Below are 18361 nucleotides of genomic sequence, written 5' to 3' on the forward strand. Positions count from 1 at the left end.
TAATCTGATTGACTAAAATAAGGCAGAAAAATGGATAAAAGTGAGCGCTACCTTTTATCAATTCTTTACGCATTTTTCAAACACATGACAGCATCGGATTGGCTGGAGAACCACTTATCGTACATAACAAGACTTAAACCTCGATACGTATGATGAATTTGTTGATTTGGATCGCACAATGCTGGCACTGGGATCCCGACACGGGTCTAATGCTCCGTACAGTATCACCTAAGCAGGTGTTGTAATTCTAACATCCGTGCTGGTAAAATGCTCTCGGCATCCTGGTGCCAGTGGTTATGGTATAGTGGGTCGACAATGTCTAGGTCAACCACTAATGGTCGGCATAACCAGAAGGTTGACACAAGCTTAAGGTCAACATGGACATGGTAGACAAAAGGTTGACGTACGTTTTTCACGTGTTTTGGGCGTCTATGTTGACACTGTCCCCGTATAACTGTGCCACGTCCCCTCTCAGTATGCTCAGCTCGACACACTATTATATTTTCACTCTATGCCCACTTGGGTAGTAAAGTGTGAACTAAGTTGGTCTACACCAAAAAAAACGTGAAAAACTCGTGTCGACCTTATGTCAGTACCAACCTATGGTATGTCAACCATTTCCAGGTATCTACCTAATCACTGTCGACCATTAGTGGTTGAACTAGTGACTGTCGACATAGGCATTGTCGACCCAGGACCACATACCGGTGGCAGTAATGTGAGGGCAGCATACTCACTGTACACATGGCGAGTGTCCGCCTCCCATTCCCAACCATCAAAATATGATCTGTTGTATTACGTATAAATTCATTACTTTAACCTAGAAAATAGATTGTATATTGAATAGCAAAGGCTACAAAGATATAGGGATATGAATTTATATTAGAAACCATTAGTTACAGACCTCTGTACCCTGTTTACTAATAATGGGTGTGAGAACATGTGCCAACCTCTATTAGAGGATGGTTCTACGGACTTGTCTCTTACTAATGCTGGGTACACACCAAAACGATTTGGATTGGATGCAAGTCGTATGCAAATCGTACGAGCCGATTTGCATACAATCTGATCCCCTCTGTATTCAGATGAATGGATCTTTTACAGATCAGCAGCAGGTAGGATCGGCTCCAATTCAGATCCAACCCAACAAATTTAAACCAATCTGCATCCAATCAGTCTGAATTGGATCCAGATTGATGGGATTGTCCCAAAATCAGTTTGGTGTGTACCCAGCATTAGTGGTATTGTGGTGTTACTTGACATCACCCAGTGTAAGAGCCATCATACACCACCCTGGTACCCCACTCCTCATAATTACATTATTTATTTATTTTTTTTGGGGGGGGGGCAGGGATTTGGGAACATTGATCAATTTGGGAACATTGGGCAAATATAGAGAAAATTGCTATAGACTGCACACTATCAACAGCAAGCTCTGTCAGCTAAAGTCTTCACTTGACAAATGTGCTAAGCTGATCTGTAAATTCATGGAGTCTACGAAGGTTGGCGACCTCTGTCTTTCCGCGGGTGTCCAACAACTGCCAGCCAGCCTGGATTACGGAGTAATGTAAACACATTTCTAGCAGCTGCTGGAGTGCAAAACCCCCAACAATAACACAACTAAAGGAAAGGAATGGAACCACACATGAAGTGCTACGTCACAGTGTGAGCTCTCGCGTTACACTTAACACTAATAAGGGGCAGATTCAAATAAGAGCAGAAGCCAACAAAAGTGGTTCAGAAGCTACGCACATTAACTCATAGATGGCTAAGTCGGTTTGCCGCCTATAGCAGTGTGAGCAGAATCAGCCTACTGTAAGTGACAGCTAAACACAAATAATTATAGCTGCTGGCCCAAGGGGCCATGTAGGTGTTGCCCATAGCAATTTATAGCTATAATTGGTTTGGTTGCTATGTGCATCACAGACACCAGCTATAAGTCTCCAGCTATTATTTACATGTATGTATATAAACCTCTCCAAATGTTATCATCAGGTAAATCGGACATCTTGGAAACAGTGGGGCCCATTTATGAACTAGTGATAAAACTGTCTGTGACTAGGGTTGCCACCTCTCCAGGATTTCCTGGATTCTCCCTGAATTGGTGGTAACCCTCCAGGACGTTTTTGCAGTCTCCCATATTCAGGGATTCTCCCGGAATCCGGGTGACTTTAAAAGCCTCTAGAACCTCCCAACTGAGTGTGCACACTGTCAGGGGTGTAGGGAGGGTGGTTCTGGCAGAGCGCGAGCTCCAGATGCCAGAAAGACCACAGGGCATGCACAGTGTGTCTCCAGCACTTGCGAGGGGAGGGGGGGGGAATCTCCAGGAATCGAAGATGCCTGAGGTGGCAACTCTAGCTGTGACGGATAAAGCTTGTTGCATGTCAAACGGTGCTGAGCCAGTTAGCTCCCAGGCTCTCATTTTTCAAACCCATGGCAGGAGCTGAACACAACAGTGGGGAGCTGATTGGCTGGAACACCATTTTATTATATGCAAGGATTTTTTTTTTTTATTATTATTATTTATTCAAAAGTTGTATGACTCATTGATAAATATGCCCCAGTATTAGGTACTATTCTACTTTGTAAGGGATCAGTATTGTTTACCTACACCTGAATTACCAACAATTACTTAATCGACACGGTTATACCGGCAGGGTGTAAATACCTATGGTCAATATCCCGACACATGCATAATACTGACTGGTGAAATGCCTACAATCAATATATTGACGTAATCATAATGCCGAACATCCTAAAATACCGACACAGTTATGTCAACCTGGACACCGTATTAATGTACCGATGCGCTTCCCTCTATGCCCACTGGGAGTCGAAAAACTTTATTCAGTATTATTTGTATCATTATTGGTGGTGTGTATTTATCGGTACATTGTTCCACTACGGATGGAGCCGGGCAGGTCTTTGCAGGGGATGGCGGCAGAATCACCAGCCACCATCTGATATGCGACGGCGCTTCCCCCAGGTCCCCGCCGGCTCGCGCGTCTGTCAGATGATTCGCCAGCAAGAGGGAGCCCGGCTCCATCTGTACATTGACCCCGGTTACACTACACAGTGACCCAGGTTGAACACGTGTTCAACCCTGGTCGCTACCTGGGTAGACATGCCGGGTCTCACGACCTGGGTTATTTCTACAGGGAGCGGTTCCACCTGCCTAAAATCCTGGGTTTTGCGCGCTCCCATGCAAAAACCCAGGATATTTAGGCTAGTGGAAAAGGGGTATAAGTGTACAATTCTGGACAGCAGGAGATTTAGGACCCAAACAAAAGCCTCCTGCAAGATACAGGAGAGTAGGCAACTATAATTCAAAAGCGGATGCTAGCCTCAATTCTAGCTATCTAATGATCATTAACAAACATTTTCTGGATGCTGACAAATGATCTTGGGCGGGGCTAAAATTAATCTAGTCCTCATTTTAGACCCACTCCCTCATCACGAACCTGCAAAATCCGCTATTTGTTTCAGCAAATAAGGGGGCTGCTGGAGTCTTTTTCACCTGCTCAGGGGACCGGAAGGGGAACCCACTTTTCAGAAGCCTCCCGGTCATCCCGGGAGGGTAGGAAAGTTTGTTTTGATTGAACTGCTCTTAATGTCCTCATCATTAGTAATAAAAATACTGTTGTCATCTCTTGATCCTTAAGGCGTTAAAACTATTTGCGACTCTTATCCAACTAAAAGTTATTTAATGAGGTGTGCCAGGGCTGGGCCATGATGAAAATCTATTAGCACTGCATGATTAATTTCTTCTGGCTAAACCATATTATATAAATGCAGCTGTGCAAGTTATTCCAAGGGGATTTCTATTATATTACCAATTATACGTTATTGGCTTACACAGATGGAATATGTATAGATTATTGAGAAACGTGTATTGCATTGGGTACATTTAATTACTCTCCTTCAAAAGAACCCAAATACAGTACATCTAAAATAAAAATGTACGACAACAAACAAGGGGGGAGATGTATTAGCCTGGTAATGTAATAAACCAGTGATAAAGGGGAATGTGATGTGCACCAGCTGATTGGCCACATAGCAAAAATGCAAAGCATCCTGGGATGTGTAGTTCATTAACATCTGGAGGGCCGGTGTTGCCCAGCCCTGCTCTAGAAGATCAGTAGTGTCAAACTCATGGCCCTCCAGATGTTGTGGAACTACACATCCCAGCATGCCCTGCCACAGATTTTATGTAATGGATTGCTAAAACTGTGGAAGGGCATGCTGGGATGTGGAGTTCCACAACAGCTGGGGTGCCATGAGTTTGACACCACTGCTCTAGATCATTGCACTCATTATTCAGGCACATTTTAAAAGATCACAGGTTGAGCTAATTATATCACTTGTGATTCTGTGTGGAGACCTGGAAAACGTGCTCTGTTGGGGGTACTTGAGGACCAGGGTTGGGAACCACTGCTCTAGATGGCACCTAACTGAGCAAAGCAGTTGTTTGGGTGTGTACAGCCAACGGTGACATTACGGTTATACGAGTCCATTGTTTTGACGGGCTGGTAACTAGTGTATGCACAATAGAAGTAGATATCTCAAAACGCTATTGCAACCTAAAAACTTGAGTTCATACAGGAGTAGCTTTTTTTTTTTTTTTTTAATTAGTGTTTGTGCTCCCTCTCTTCACACACCAGGTGATTTGTCATTGTCTGAGCAATATGCTCAGTGTGTATGCGCACTCTCGTGGTCGCGTGCGACAGTTAGGTCTGATGTGCTGCATATCAAACCCAGCAACACCATGCATGTTAACCCTTTGCGCGACAACTAGGGATGCCAATCTCTGGGAATTTTTCCAATCCCGGGATCCGGGATTGAAAAATGCTCAATTCCGGGCTGACCCGCACATTTACTTACATTAGGGAGCGGGCGGCCGGGAGTGGGTTTGGAGGTGCACGGTGCCTCCCGGCAAGTGCACCTCCTTAGAAGTCAGCAGGCGGAGAAGAGGCAGGCGGTGATGTGTGGCCTGCGCAGCGTAACCTCTACTGTCATGCTACGCAGGCCGCACGCCGGGGTCAGGCTACGGGAACAGCCGGGCAGCGTCTGAGCGAGTGCTCAGACGCTGTCCGGCATTAGACTGCGCATGCGCAGTCTAATCTCGGGATTGGATACTCCAATCCCGGGATTGAAATCCCTGATTTTTTTTTAGGCCAAATACCGGGATCCCGTGATTGGCCACACTAGTGCCAACATTTGTGAGATGTGTAAAATATCCACTAAACAAATTCCATCTTCGCTCACATTTGTTATATAAATGATAAAAAAAAAAAAATCCCACACAGTTTCCAGATAAGGAATCTGAAGATGTGAAAAAGGTCTGTTCAGTGCAGCAGAAAGCCCTTTGATAGAAGGAATTCTGAAGATAAACCAACCTTTGACACATGGAGCAAAAAAAAAAAAAGAGGATAGGTTGCCAAATATATAATATGGTGCGAGAATTAGAAAGGGATTTTTTATTTCCAAATAACAGCAATCCTTTACACTGAAAAAAAAAAAATCAGGCTGATTTTTGCCATGTATTGCTGCTTTCATATTACGCAAAAGGCATCTCTGGAGTAAAAGCACCAACCAACCCCCACAGCCCTTTTTGACGAGGAACTTAAATATCCCAGTCATCTACATAGTGCCTGCAATGCAAAGCACAGGAACTTAGAAACTCCCTATATTTCCACTGCGCTCTACAAATAGGAAACATGAATCCACAACATAAACTTAAATATGACATTTTATTTGTGGAAAAAAAACATTGTGAAGTTCATGCGTTAAGACATTTTTAACATCGGGTTAAACTCACAATTTATCATGGGCCTCAAGTCACTTGTCTTATACAGTAGTTGGCATTTTCAATCATAGTAAATACTTTTGTCCAATGAGAAGATAGAAAACATTAATATAAATAAGACTCCTAAATACTTAGGAGCTTAACATTAATAAATTAATCTATATTAATTTGGTAGAATTGAATGGTTCAAGTCAACAGTAAAAAATTTGGCCAGTGTTTTTGAATTTCACTTCACAACTGTAAATTAGTAATTTTTTTTTTTTTCTTTTTTAATGAAGGATTTGGTCACAGACAAATGTATACAGTTCATATTGTGGATGTTTTGCATTACTTAACCTTTGAATAAAGGGAAAGGAGGGGGAGGGGGCACCTCATGCTTTTATTCATTGCATACTTGAATTTCGTGGCCTTCACCCTGCCCGTTAAGCTCATGAAGGTCTTTGTCAGATCCATTCTCTAGATGCACTTTAATTTCTTCTTTGAGTGGCAAGCCATTGCCCACACCATGTTTATTAATGATCTGTGGAGCAGAGGACTCCTTTTCATCTTTCCGTTCTTCGCCAAGAGTTTCATCATTCTTTATTTTATCTTCAGCTGAATCATTGTTTCCTGTAGTAGCCGTAAAGCTTGTTTGATCAGTTTCATTCTTTGAGGACACTACTGCTGAGTCCTTATGATCTTCTTCCCCCACCTGACCCGCTTGTTCTGTTGATTGCTTATCTAAAACCTGGCCCTCTTCTTTTGCTTCTACTTGCTTATCTTCTACCTCCTGCACATCTTGTACAGAGCTCTCAGAAGTTCCATTTTGCATTCCAAAATCCTCTTGAGCAGTATTTTGCTCAGTTAAAATTACATCGGATGTCTGTTCTGCAGGTACAGATTCCGAAATAGATTGGATTTCAACAGCATTTATCTCCGGATTGTCAAAACCTAAAGTTTCCTTATTCTCATGGTCTTCAACTTCATCAGGCACTTCAATTGATGGCAATTGTTCAGATGAGCATACTTTCACTTCCTTCATTTCACATACTTTCTCAGACTCAGGACATTTTTCTGGGGTTGTCACTGGTTTTACATCCTCGGCCACTGGAATAGGATCTACATCAGCCACCAGCACAGACTCTGATAATGCAGGTTCTATTGGTTCTGGCACCAGGTCAGACTCAGATTTTACCAGCTCTGTAACTGGCGATGGGGTTTCTACTGGTTCAGGATCTACTACCACGGACTTTCTCAAAGGTTCAGGCACGGCAGGCTCTACATCTGGTACAGACACAGGCTCTTTCTGCAATTTAGGCTCTACATCTGGCACAGACACAGGCTCCTCCTGCAATTTAGTCTTGGATACAGACTCTTGCAGTTTAGGCTCTACATCAGAGACAGACACAGGTTTTTGCAATTGTGGCTCTACCAGCTTCTCATCTGCCACCGACACAGGCTCTACCTTAACGTTTTCATGGCCTAATAGCTCAACAACCTCAGGCACTTTTTCGGATTGTTCCGATTTGATTGCAGAATTTACTAGCTGTGTAGCCTCTTTAGTTGCTTGCTCAGAGACTTGTTCTGATGTCAACACTTCAATTGGAGATTTCTCCTTTTCGACTTCCACCTTTGTTGCTGGCTCAGTTACATGCTTGGCCACAACGTCTTTCTCATCCACTGCAGAATATGCTTGTTCGGTCACAGTCTGGTTTGACTGCATAATGTCTGGAACTTCCTGCTCCACAACCGGCAAGGATTCCTGAGATTCTTTAGCTACCGACTCCTCCAAAACACAATCAGTTTGAGGTTTGTCCCCAGATGGACTTTTAACATCCTTTGTTCCTTCACAAGCCTGCTCCTGAGTGGTACTGGAACACTCAGTGGCTTCCGATTTGTTTTGCAATTGGTTGGTTTCTTCTACTTGCATTTGTTCTGTACTAGGGTTGTTCTCTGGCTTTTGGTCTTTGTTGGAATGCTCTTTGGTAGTTTCACCAGATATAACCTCAGTGCTGGACCTCTTCTCCGCTTGGACTTTTGGTTCCTCAATTGCACCATTGTTCTTAATTTGGTCAATGGGAGTTTTTTCACCAAGTGGTTCTGCTGCATCTTTTTGCTCCTCCAGAGTCTCCGTTTCTTTCTGTTCAACTTCTGTTGTTTCTGTAGACTCTCCATCTTTACCAGCACCAAGACAATATCCCTTCTTCTTCTTACTAAGCTTTGCTCCCATTATGATTACTGTTCAGAAAGAGAAAGTAAGAGTTTTAGCTTAAATAAATATACATTAACCTTTTCTTTCAGTGTAACATTAAAAACACAGCACATCAAAGTAGTCCTGCCTTATGTTCACTATCTTCAAGTGCCACAGAAGGTACAGGTCCTATAACTGGAAAAAATCATTATTGTAACCCACACACCCCCTGATCAGATGTTCCTCTCCTTAATGAGCAATAAACTCACAGATGGCCGGCCTTCCTCTCTTCGACAAAAAAAACACTGAGCTGGGACATTCTTGCCTGAGCAGCCCTTGGCAGATCGGCAATCAAGTATTCTGATATTTGCCATGCCTGCGATCATGTTGGACAACCTCAAAAAAGACATGCTTTTGTAACTGCACAAGTCCTTAGGACAGGCATGTCCAAACTATGGCCCTCCAGCTGTTGTGAAACTACAAGTCCCATCACGCCTTGCCACAGTTTTGCCATTAGGGAATGTTAAACTATTGCCAGGCATGCTAGGACGTGTATTTTTACAACAGCTGGAGGGTCATAGTTTGGGCATGCCTGCCTTAGGATCTTAAAGCATTGACTAACATGGAGGTTCTATATGCCTAGCACTGGCATATCTATAATGGGTACAAGGTGTGTGGTGCAGATGGTCCTGGGGTGGCACGCACACCAGCATCCATGTAATTACTCAGCTCTCCATCTGCCTAGCACTGGCAAAATTAATCACTGGTAAAGAGGTGTGCAATGCCCATTTTCAGGTGATTAGAGGTTCCCCGGGAATGCGGTATGGGCGATATGTTCTCGAAGAACTACGCATGCACCGTAGACTCTGGCACACTGATCTGCTGCGCAGCCAAAGAGAAGGGGGCCCTATCAGAGCTTTTTCATGGGCCCCCCTCCTTTCCAAAAGCACCTGATACCTAGGCTTACTATACTATCCCTTTAAACTGGGACACTCCTCCTGAATTACACAGGTTCTGTGGCTGGCTGGCTTCAAGTCTACATTTCACCTGGTTTCTATCAGCCGCAGAACCTGTGTAATTAAGGAGTGTCCTGAGTTAAAGGGAAAGTATAGTAGGCCTAACTATAAGTAAAATATTGGTCTCAACTAGGAAGCATCAGTACATCAACACTGGCTCATTTGTACTGGGCTTTGAGCCCATGGCCACTGATACGTTTTCAAATCATAAAAATCTCACCCCAGGAGCAAATTTGCCATGGTTGCTGAGGTAAATCAGTGACATCATTGAATGCTTCCAGGCAGGAGGGGCTATGTCAGAAAAAGGGGAGAGCTGATCTAATACTAGGTGGCATGTTAGCTAACATTACATCATGATTACATGTGCTCTAGGGTGGATGCTTACGATTCCTCAGTACATCATGGCCCTGCTGGAGTATTCCATTCAACAGAACTTTTAAACGGTGATCATAGGCTCCAATGCTGATCGCAAGGGTCAGTCTCACAACGTTCATACTACAATCTGTCCCTCTGGATGCGGAATAGCCACAGCTTGCGGTATTCTGTGTCTATTCTCAGTCAAGCGCTGGCCCTTCACCGCCCTAAAGTCACTGTGTAAACCAGGGCTGGGCAATTGCGGCTCTCAGATGTTGATGAACTACACATCCCAGAATGCTTTGCATTAGTTTGCTATGTGGCCATGCTGAAACTGATGCAAGGCATGCTGGGATGTGTAGTTCATCAATATCTGGAGGGCCGCAATTGCCCAGCCCTGGTGTAAACAATCCTAACAAATCACAATAGGTGCTGTTCCGGATGCATTTTGTCAAATGCAAGTTGAACAAAAATGCATCTGAAGGGACAACACAGACTGAACACCAGTAGGCGGCCTGTATAGTGCAGTGACCAGGGTGGCCCAGCCTAGGTAGAGTCTGCTGCACAAATCTTACACCTGCCCCTATCCATACATAGCCACATTCCAAAGACTTGTGCTCATAGATACTTTCAACTCCCGTAACATCAAGACATTATACATTTCACATTACTTTTTGGGTGCCGGCGGTCACAATGCCAACGCCAATTGTGACCGTTCAACTGCCCAACCAACAGGGGTTATTCTAGCTCATGGGGTCCATGACCCCTATAGAAGGAAAATAGAACCTGTGGCAAACGACTTGAGGAACCAGCGTGGCGAGTTTATGCCTTATAGGAAAAACAAACCTTTAAAAAGTATAAAGGTGGATTTTTCTTTTTTTAAGCAGTCGACCCCCCCCCCCACCCCACAAAAAAAATGCATCAAATTTAAAAGGGCACCACATAGTTTAGCATTTCCTATTGCCCGTTTTAATATGGCAGCCACAACTGAAATATCAAGAGTTCTGAAAACCCACCACTTAGTAAATATACCCCTAAATCCTCTAGCAGAAGTCTGATTTACAATACCAAGAGTGGATACATCACATGCCCATTGTTTGATGAAGGTTCTTTTGTTATGCAAAACAATCTGTCAGGCCTGCAATTATCATCTCCCACAGATGCTTTAATAGGAGTGTAGCTGCAGTGTTTAAAAGGTTTGGAGGAAATAAATAAAATAAAAAAGGAGAGCTCAATAACCTTTCAGGTAAGCCCAAGTAATGCTGTTCTTGGCGCTGGTTCATCTGAAATTTCTCAGCTGATAAAAGGTCTTGCATTTAGACTTTTAACCCAATGGCTGCCACAAAAAAAAAAGCACCAACAGTGTGTTCTAGATGCTATTTTAGGCCCATACTTTTCAGCATAGCATTAGTTAATCCCTGAACAATAGACATTGATCTGTCCCATGGTACATATGCACTAGATAGGAGTGTTTAACCCTCTCATTGTTCAGATAAGGGTGTGGACCAAGGGCAGCTAAGGGGTTAAGCTCCATTGTAACAAGCAGATGGAAAGAAAAGGATCTACCAGATGCAAATTAATTTAATTACAATTATTTCATGGGGGGGGGTTTAAATTGTAGGACTGGTACTTATCACGCAACACATCTGTTCTACAACAATAGGAAAATAAAAGAATTCCCGAAAAACTTTAGACAGCAAAAAGAGGATATTTAATCCACAGCTGCAGCACATTAACCCTCTATATGCTGCATACATATAAATGCCTCGCTTTAAACCAGCAGTAAATGACTGCCATTGCTACAGTGCCCTGGCACTCAGTCCCCTCTGCATTATGGCTTCATTTCACAGAACACCACAGTGTGGCAAGTACTAAATTATTACTGGTGCCGAGACACTGAGCTCAGCTGACACTCTAGAGAGGGGGAGGGGGGTGCTGCTGGCTATGTGTAGTGGGGAAGCCAGGGCGTGTAAGCTTAATTGGCTTTTAATCATTTAAAAGTAAATAAAACAATTACTAGAAACAGCACACACTCACACAACAATCCAACCTAGTATTTATAAATTATATTATATACACATTTCAGACATGTCACACATAAAAGAACTAGAAAATCCCCTCTCCTACCTTATTACAGCGTTTGTGGATATGCTGATGGTAATTGAGGCTGCAAGGTACAAGTGTACCTAGGCAGGCTTCCCAGCAGCACCAGCCTGGGAGAAGTGGACTATTGCACTATAGCCTGTGGTTTTGCTGCAGTGAGGTTAGCACAGAACAAAGAAGCGAGCCTCTGCGCAAAGTCAGCAGCATCTCCTCCTAGCCCCACTACACATGCTGCAAACCAGCTACACCCACACCCAGCTACCAGCAGCCACCTTCTTAGCTGCAACCAAACGTGTAGCCAAAAGTGGCAGGACATACCTCAAAGCTGTAGCCAAGCTGGGAGTCAGAGATGCTGCAGAACCAGGAGTGGTTGTGGGCTAGTACTGAGCGCAAGATGGAGAGTGACAGATGCTCCCCTCTCAGCGGTACAATCTGGTGCTCACCATCCCCCCTCCTCCTCTTCTGCTTTTACATTCACTCCCCCCTCCCTGCATCTGCTGTATGGAAGACCTCAAATGCATAGTCTACCCCTTGTCTGTGGCTAGTCCATTTAAAGAGCCAACTGCTCTAGCTTGTATGTGTCATAGCCCCAGGGAATAAAATCAATGGTTTTCTCTGCACTGGTTCTTGCTTGTGTTGTGTTCTGCTGTAATATGTAATTTCCTGCTATTAAACATCTACCTGCTTCCTTTCCATCATGTGATCTTTAGGTTTCCGTTTAGGTGGGTGTCAGTTTTATATTAAGTTATAGGACATGTCAGAGTATCATTACCATAGAGATCCAGTTAGCATTCACAGGGTTAATGCCTCATTTCAGTCTAAGGCAGCGCACCAGTTCAAGCAGCTATTTTGTTTTAATTGGCATTACTAAATTAATTGATGTAATTGGTTGATGCATGCATCATGGTGTTTCAGGAAGGCAGGTCAGTGAAAGGAGCTCATGTTGAGCCATTTGGTTATAATAAAACTCTCCCACTGATTGTTCCTCTTACTTATCAAATACATCTGCGGAATTAAATATCAGGTGTATTTTGTAAGCGTCTTTATGTGGTGAGTAGGCCAGCGCTCAGTATACCAATACCTGGGGAAATTTGGCTATGTAGACCAGTGGCGTCAAACTCATGGCCCTCCAACTGTTGTGGAACTACACATCCCAGCATGCCCTGCCACAGATTTAATAGAATGGATTGGTAAATTTGTGGCAGGGCATGCTAGGACATATAGTTCCACAACAGCTGGAGGGCCATGAGTTTGACACCACTGGCTGTAGACCAGGCATGTCCAACCTTGGCCCTCCAGCTGTTGTGAAACTACAAGTCCCATCATGCCTTGCCACAGTTTTGCTCTTAGGGAATTCTAAAACTATGGCAAGGCATGCTGGGATGTGTAGTTTCACAACAGCTGGAGGGCCAAGGTTGGACATGCCTGCTGTAGACTATTCCTTGCAAACTCTCCTTTTCACAGTGACGCAATAGTGCACTTCCGCCTTTCACACTTGTTTTCCTGCAATCACACTGGCTGAGTTAATTATCTGGATGTCATTATTGACATTCAGTTGCAAATTACCTAGGTGATTACAATTGGGTAATTATTGTTAAAAGCAGGAACAGAGTATAACATCCTTGTGAAATGGAGACAGATTGGTCAACGTGCTGACCACTAAAGGCCCCCATACACTAGGGCGACTTGTCCTTAGGACAAGTCGCCCCCGACTTCCCCCTGAGCTTCCCCGGCTGCTCCCCGGGGGAGCTTGATTAGATTGGCACTTGATGTGCCATTTTTTACATGTGATAAATCGTCTCGATTTATCACATGTAAAAAACCCGGGGAGCAGGGGGGGGCTACAGAGGTGGGAGCTGGTGGGAGCAGGGGGGCTGGGGACGCTGCGGGGGACACGTCTGTGTCCCCCGCTGCTGGGGACGCTGCGGGGGACAGCGTCTGTGCGGCGAGGCGGTAGAGGGAGCAGGGGGGGCTGGGGACGCTGCGGGGGACACGGGCGACATAGAGCCGGGCAGGGGGAGCCGGGAGCTGTCAGTAATGAATAAAAAAAAAAAGCCCATACAATGAATGGGCAGCCTGTGATTGGCTGCTGAGCGCTCTCTCAGCCAATTGCTGACTGGCTGAGAGAGCGCTCAGCCAATCACAGGCCGCCCATTCATTGTATGGGCTTTTTTTTTTTATTCATTACTGACAGCTCCCGGCCGGCTCCCCCTGCCCGGCTCTATGCCGCCTGTGTCCCCCGCAGCGTCCCCAGCCCCCCCTGCTCCCTCCACCGCCGCGCCGCCCCACTAGGTCCCAAGTCGGGTGGTCGGACGTGCAGCAGGTCCGACCACCCGACGCAGATCCGATGCGCACGGGACCGCGCATCGGATCTGAGGGGACATCAAAACTAGCCGATTTTGGTCCGATTTCGGCCAGATCCGACTGATCTGGCTGAAATCTGACCAAAATCGGCTAGTGTATGGGGGCCTTTAGAGACTAGGTAAAAACTGGAACCAGAACAGACCCCAAAACACAAGACCAGACAGGCTCTATTCATCAAACTGCCATTCCAGGTAGTCTGTCGTAAGATGTCCTTTACGGGCGGGCGAGATAGTGAAGGAGAGATCATGGCCTACCGTATGTTCCGGACCATTCTGGTTTTTATTACATTCCTAAATCATACAGAGAGCATACCTCCCAACATGACCCATTCCGGGAGGGACAGAATGCTCTGTTTGTGGAGTTCCATCTTAATGTATGATTGCCATCACCTGTTTTGAAAAGGATAATGGACAAGAAGGTGTATCAGCAAATTCCCGCGTCGACTCAGAAATTTGACTTTTAACAGTTTTTTTTTTCAGTGTGAACAGGTCAACCCGTGTTAAAATCCCCGGTTCTCCAACCCTGCTTTTTACCCCTGTTTGAGATACGGGTATGCAGACACGGGTTGACCCGTTCACACTGCAAAAAAAAACTGTGTTAAAAGGCAAATTCATACTTGCCTACCTGACCCTCTCCATGAGGGACAAAATGCTCTGTTCCTGGGCTTCCCTGGTCATGTATGATTACCATCACCTGTGGGGAGCTAGTTAATTGATAGGAAAGGTGTTTCACCACAGGTGATGGCAATCATACATGACCAGGAAAGTTCAGGAACAGAGCCTTTTCTCCCTCATGGAAAGGGTCAGGTAGGCAAGTATGGGCAAATTACCAGGTAGATCTGCTTCACCTGGGAATTTGCCTTAGCAGTGAGAATGGGGTCTCCGGAATTAAAATGCCGGGTAAAAGCCGTGTTGTTCACACTCGTAGTGTGAACACGGCATTACTGGATACACCATAGAACCCCCAAACATAGCCAGAACTGATAGTGGATTTGCAGCACTCTGCTTGATTGTATTGACCTGGCCAAGAGCAGTTAATTTCACCCTGGACTGTTGGAATTCTATTTGTACCTAATGTTCAACCTGATCTTATATAAGAAAAGGCAAACACTGCTCCAATCCAAGTGTCTTATGCGTCGGCAGGCATTAGATGGTGACCAATGTAACAATTCACGTGTTGCTTTCTTCAGGTCCCACAGCTGCTGATGCTGACATTACTGGAATGTTCTTCTGTCATACTGCTGGGATGGTAACTATTGTTATTTTCTCCCAAACTGGGTGCTGTAACCCAGAACAGATGCATTCTGGTACAACTGACACCTTCTGTCAAATGAACAGAGGCCAGGCGTATAATGCTGGGTACACACCAAAACAATTTGGGCACAATCCCATCGATCTGGATCCAATTCAGACCGATTGGATGCAGATTGGGTCAAAATCGTTTGGTTGGATCAGATTCCGATCCTACCTGCTGCAGGTAGGATCTGTATTATGCTGGGTACACACCAATACGATTTGGATTGGATGTAAATCGCTCGATCCGATTTGCATACGATCCGATCCCATCTGTATTCAGATGAATGGATCTTTTACAGATCCTACCTGCAGCAGGTAGGATCAGATTCTGATCCGATTCAGATCTAACCAAACGATTTTGACCCAATCTGCATCCAATCTGCATCCAATTGGTCTTAATTGGGATTGTGCCCAAATCGTTTTGGTGTGTACCCAGCATAAAATCCATTCATCTGAATACAGATGGGATCGGATCGTATGCAAATATGATCGCAAGATTTGCATACAATTTGCATTTAATCCAAATCGTTTTGGTGTGTACCCAGCATAAGGGAAATAAAGGAGCTTTCTTTTATTGCAGGCAGATATATTTTTTCCTAAAATGGAATAAAAGCCAATCCTTAGTGAAGAGGTCATTTTTTAACCTTTGGACAACCCCACCTGCCATGATAAAGTTGTAGATTGTTAATATTGACATTCCCCAAGCAAGCGTTGATAAAAGGATTCTTGATTCCTAAACAGGATCATGCATTTTAAGTTTACAGTACATTAAATGTCTACAGGCAAAGCCAAGCTCTCCCTGCTCTGCATCTCTGCTAATGTTAGGGATGGCCATCGACCATCGATTATTCAAAATCACTGATGGTTTATGGCCGATGCTGAACAATTTTGCCATCGATGGGGGAGAACCAGATGGTTTCCCACCATAGATGTCAAGCTTAACCGAATAGTTTCGTTTTTCTGTTTTCCCCAAGGGGCAGGGACACAGAGCATAGCTCCACCACCCATGAAGCCCTGCTCCCATGTTTTGATTGGCCCACAGACCAATCAGTCAAATAAAATGGATGACCATCGATATGTAAAACAAAAAAACAACAAAATTATATCGATGGTCATCGATTGCATAGTATTACACTATTGATGGCCAGCATGGCAACCATGGATGGAATAGGCAACGATGGCCATGCCTAGCTAATGTCCTGTTGCTGCTGGCTGGTACTGTACCTGTCTGATAGACAGCAGTGTCGGCAGCTAGAAGTGCCTCCCATCCCCTGTGAATGGTAGAGGGGGGTGGGAGGCACAGGAGTGAGGGGCAAAAGTACACAAACCAGGGCTGCAGAGGGAGAGGATGTGCTGCTACAGTACAGATTCAGCCAGCCAGATAGCCAGTTGTTAGATAACTAAGTGGAGGGAAATATAGTAAGAGTGTCTGTGTCATACTTACCTACCTGACCCTCTCCATGAGGGAGAAAATGCTCTGTTCCTGGACTTTCCTGGTCATGTATGATTGCCATCACCTGTGGTGAAACACCTTTCTTATCAATTACCTAGCTCCCCACAGGTGATGGCAATCCTACATTACCAGGGAAGGCCAGGAACAGAGCATTTTCTCCCTGGAGGAGAGGGTCGGGTAGGCAATTATGATCTGTGTGTATGTGGGCGTTACGTGTGTAAGTGGCGCTACTAATATGCTCGTTATGTGCATATGTGGCACTACTACTGTGGGCATTATGTGCGTAAGAAGCCTTACTGCTGTGGCCGTTATCTAAGTAAGTGTGGCTACTATTGGAGGCATCATTTGTGTAAAGGGGCGCTATTATTGGGGTAATTATGTGCGTAAGGGGCACTACCACTATTGGCATTACATGTGCAAGCGGCACTACCACTATGGGCATTATGTGTGTAAGCGGTGCTACTGCTGACTATTATGTGTGCAGCTGCTGTTTGAATGACAGGAAGCCAGCATTTGGGGATGGTAAATGGACATTTCTGAGAGTGTCCGTGAAAACGGTTGTTTGCCCAGGGGTTTTCAGGGAAGGCATGTGACGTTCTCTCCGGTTTTGTTCAGCCAGTTCCTATCGCAGAGTCGTGAATGGGTCTGAGTTATGCACAGTCTGGGAAAATCATTTCGTGGTGGGGGAATGGAGATGATACCTGCCTGTACTTTGGGGAGTGGGGAGATATGGAGGAACCCAGTCATACCTATGCTCTAGGCATAGGTGCCGATTCTGTGGGTGCTCAAGGGCCCGAGCACCCACGGAAATTGTTGAGCACCCACGGGCCTGAGTCCCGCTGCTGGGCCGCCATATTAACTTGCTAATTTGCAGCTGCAGCACCCACATTGCCGGACCCGCCACCTGGGAAACAGTATGCCGGGAAGAGTATATTCTGTCTGCGGAGTACATGCACTGTGGGGGCATTTATGTATGTGGAACTCTGTTGCCGTAATTTGAATATTGGAGACAACTGTGCTCCGTAATATAAATTGGTATTATTTTGTGGCCACACCCCTTCCCCATGAAGCCACTCCTCTATATTTTTGGCTTGGGCACCCACCAGAAAAAAAACATAAATTAGCACCTATGGCTCTAGGGGTTACACAGTGATACCTGTACTGATGGGAGGGCATCATGCCACACGCCTAAAAGGGAGGCGACGAAAAATGTTGTGCCTAGGGGCAGCCTGACCCCTACATCTGCCCCTGGCTCCCGGCAGAGAGGAGGGTGCCCGGCTAAGGAGGCTGCACACGGGCCTTCTCTCTTAATACGCCCCTGGCTGTAACTATTTTTTTTATGTATATGGTAAGAACACAAAACACATTTATCATTCTACCATACACCTTTTCTTCCCATCTCTAACAGGGTGTGCTACTCAGGCTCTGTCCACAAGGGGGCGGGACAACCAAATGATAGGACCCCCTACAACTAGATGTACTGGGGCTCAATGTTAAATAGCATTGGGCCGCTCTCGGTGCCCCTGTCTGCTGGGTACCAGGGTAAAAAAAAAGTCCAACTATGGTGTCGGCACTTGTGGCTTTACAAGTGCCAGCATGCCATGTTTCTCCAGTACATTCTTGTGCTTTCAGTGACATATCAATGGGCACTACATGTGTTGGCACTTGGAGTCCTATTAGAGAAAGAGAGCTATATACAATTATTACAGTAGGCAGGTTTACTAGACATATAGGTCACCATCCGCATCCTTCCACGTGCTGTGATAATTTCGGCCCAATTCTCAATGCGATAATTTATTA

At 45.0% G+C, this 18361-nt stretch overlaps 1 protein-coding gene across 2 annotated transcripts; it reads right to left on the bottom strand.

Moving 5' to 3' along the window:
• Positions 1-5731: 5731 nt before the first annotated feature.
• Positions 5732-11925, bottom strand: LOC146045005 (uncharacterized). Of its 2 annotated transcripts, none has more exons than XM_083163700.1 (2): positions 11768-11925; positions 5732-8023 (listed from the first exon to the last, which is right to left on the bottom strand). In XM_083163700.1, exon 2 carries the CDS (start codon positions 8013-8015, stop codon positions 6186-6188), a length of 1830 nt encoding a protein of 609 aa, XP_083019826.1. In that variant the 5' UTR covers positions 8016-8023; positions 11768-11925; the 3' UTR covers positions 5732-6185. The 2 variants fall into 2 exon arrangements, with proteins under 2 accessions (XP_083019826.1, XP_083019827.1); XM_083163701.1 differs by lacking the exon at positions 11768-11925 and adding an exon at positions 11474-11631.
• Between the last annotated feature and the right edge of the window lie 6436 nt (positions 11926-18361).

This window comes from Crinia signifera, chromosome 11, assembly GCF_055691185.1.
Source record: "Crinia signifera chromosome 11, ASM5569118v1, whole genome shotgun sequence".
NCBI classification, from domain to species: Eukaryota; Metazoa; Chordata; class Amphibia; order Anura; family Myobatrachidae; genus Crinia; species Crinia signifera.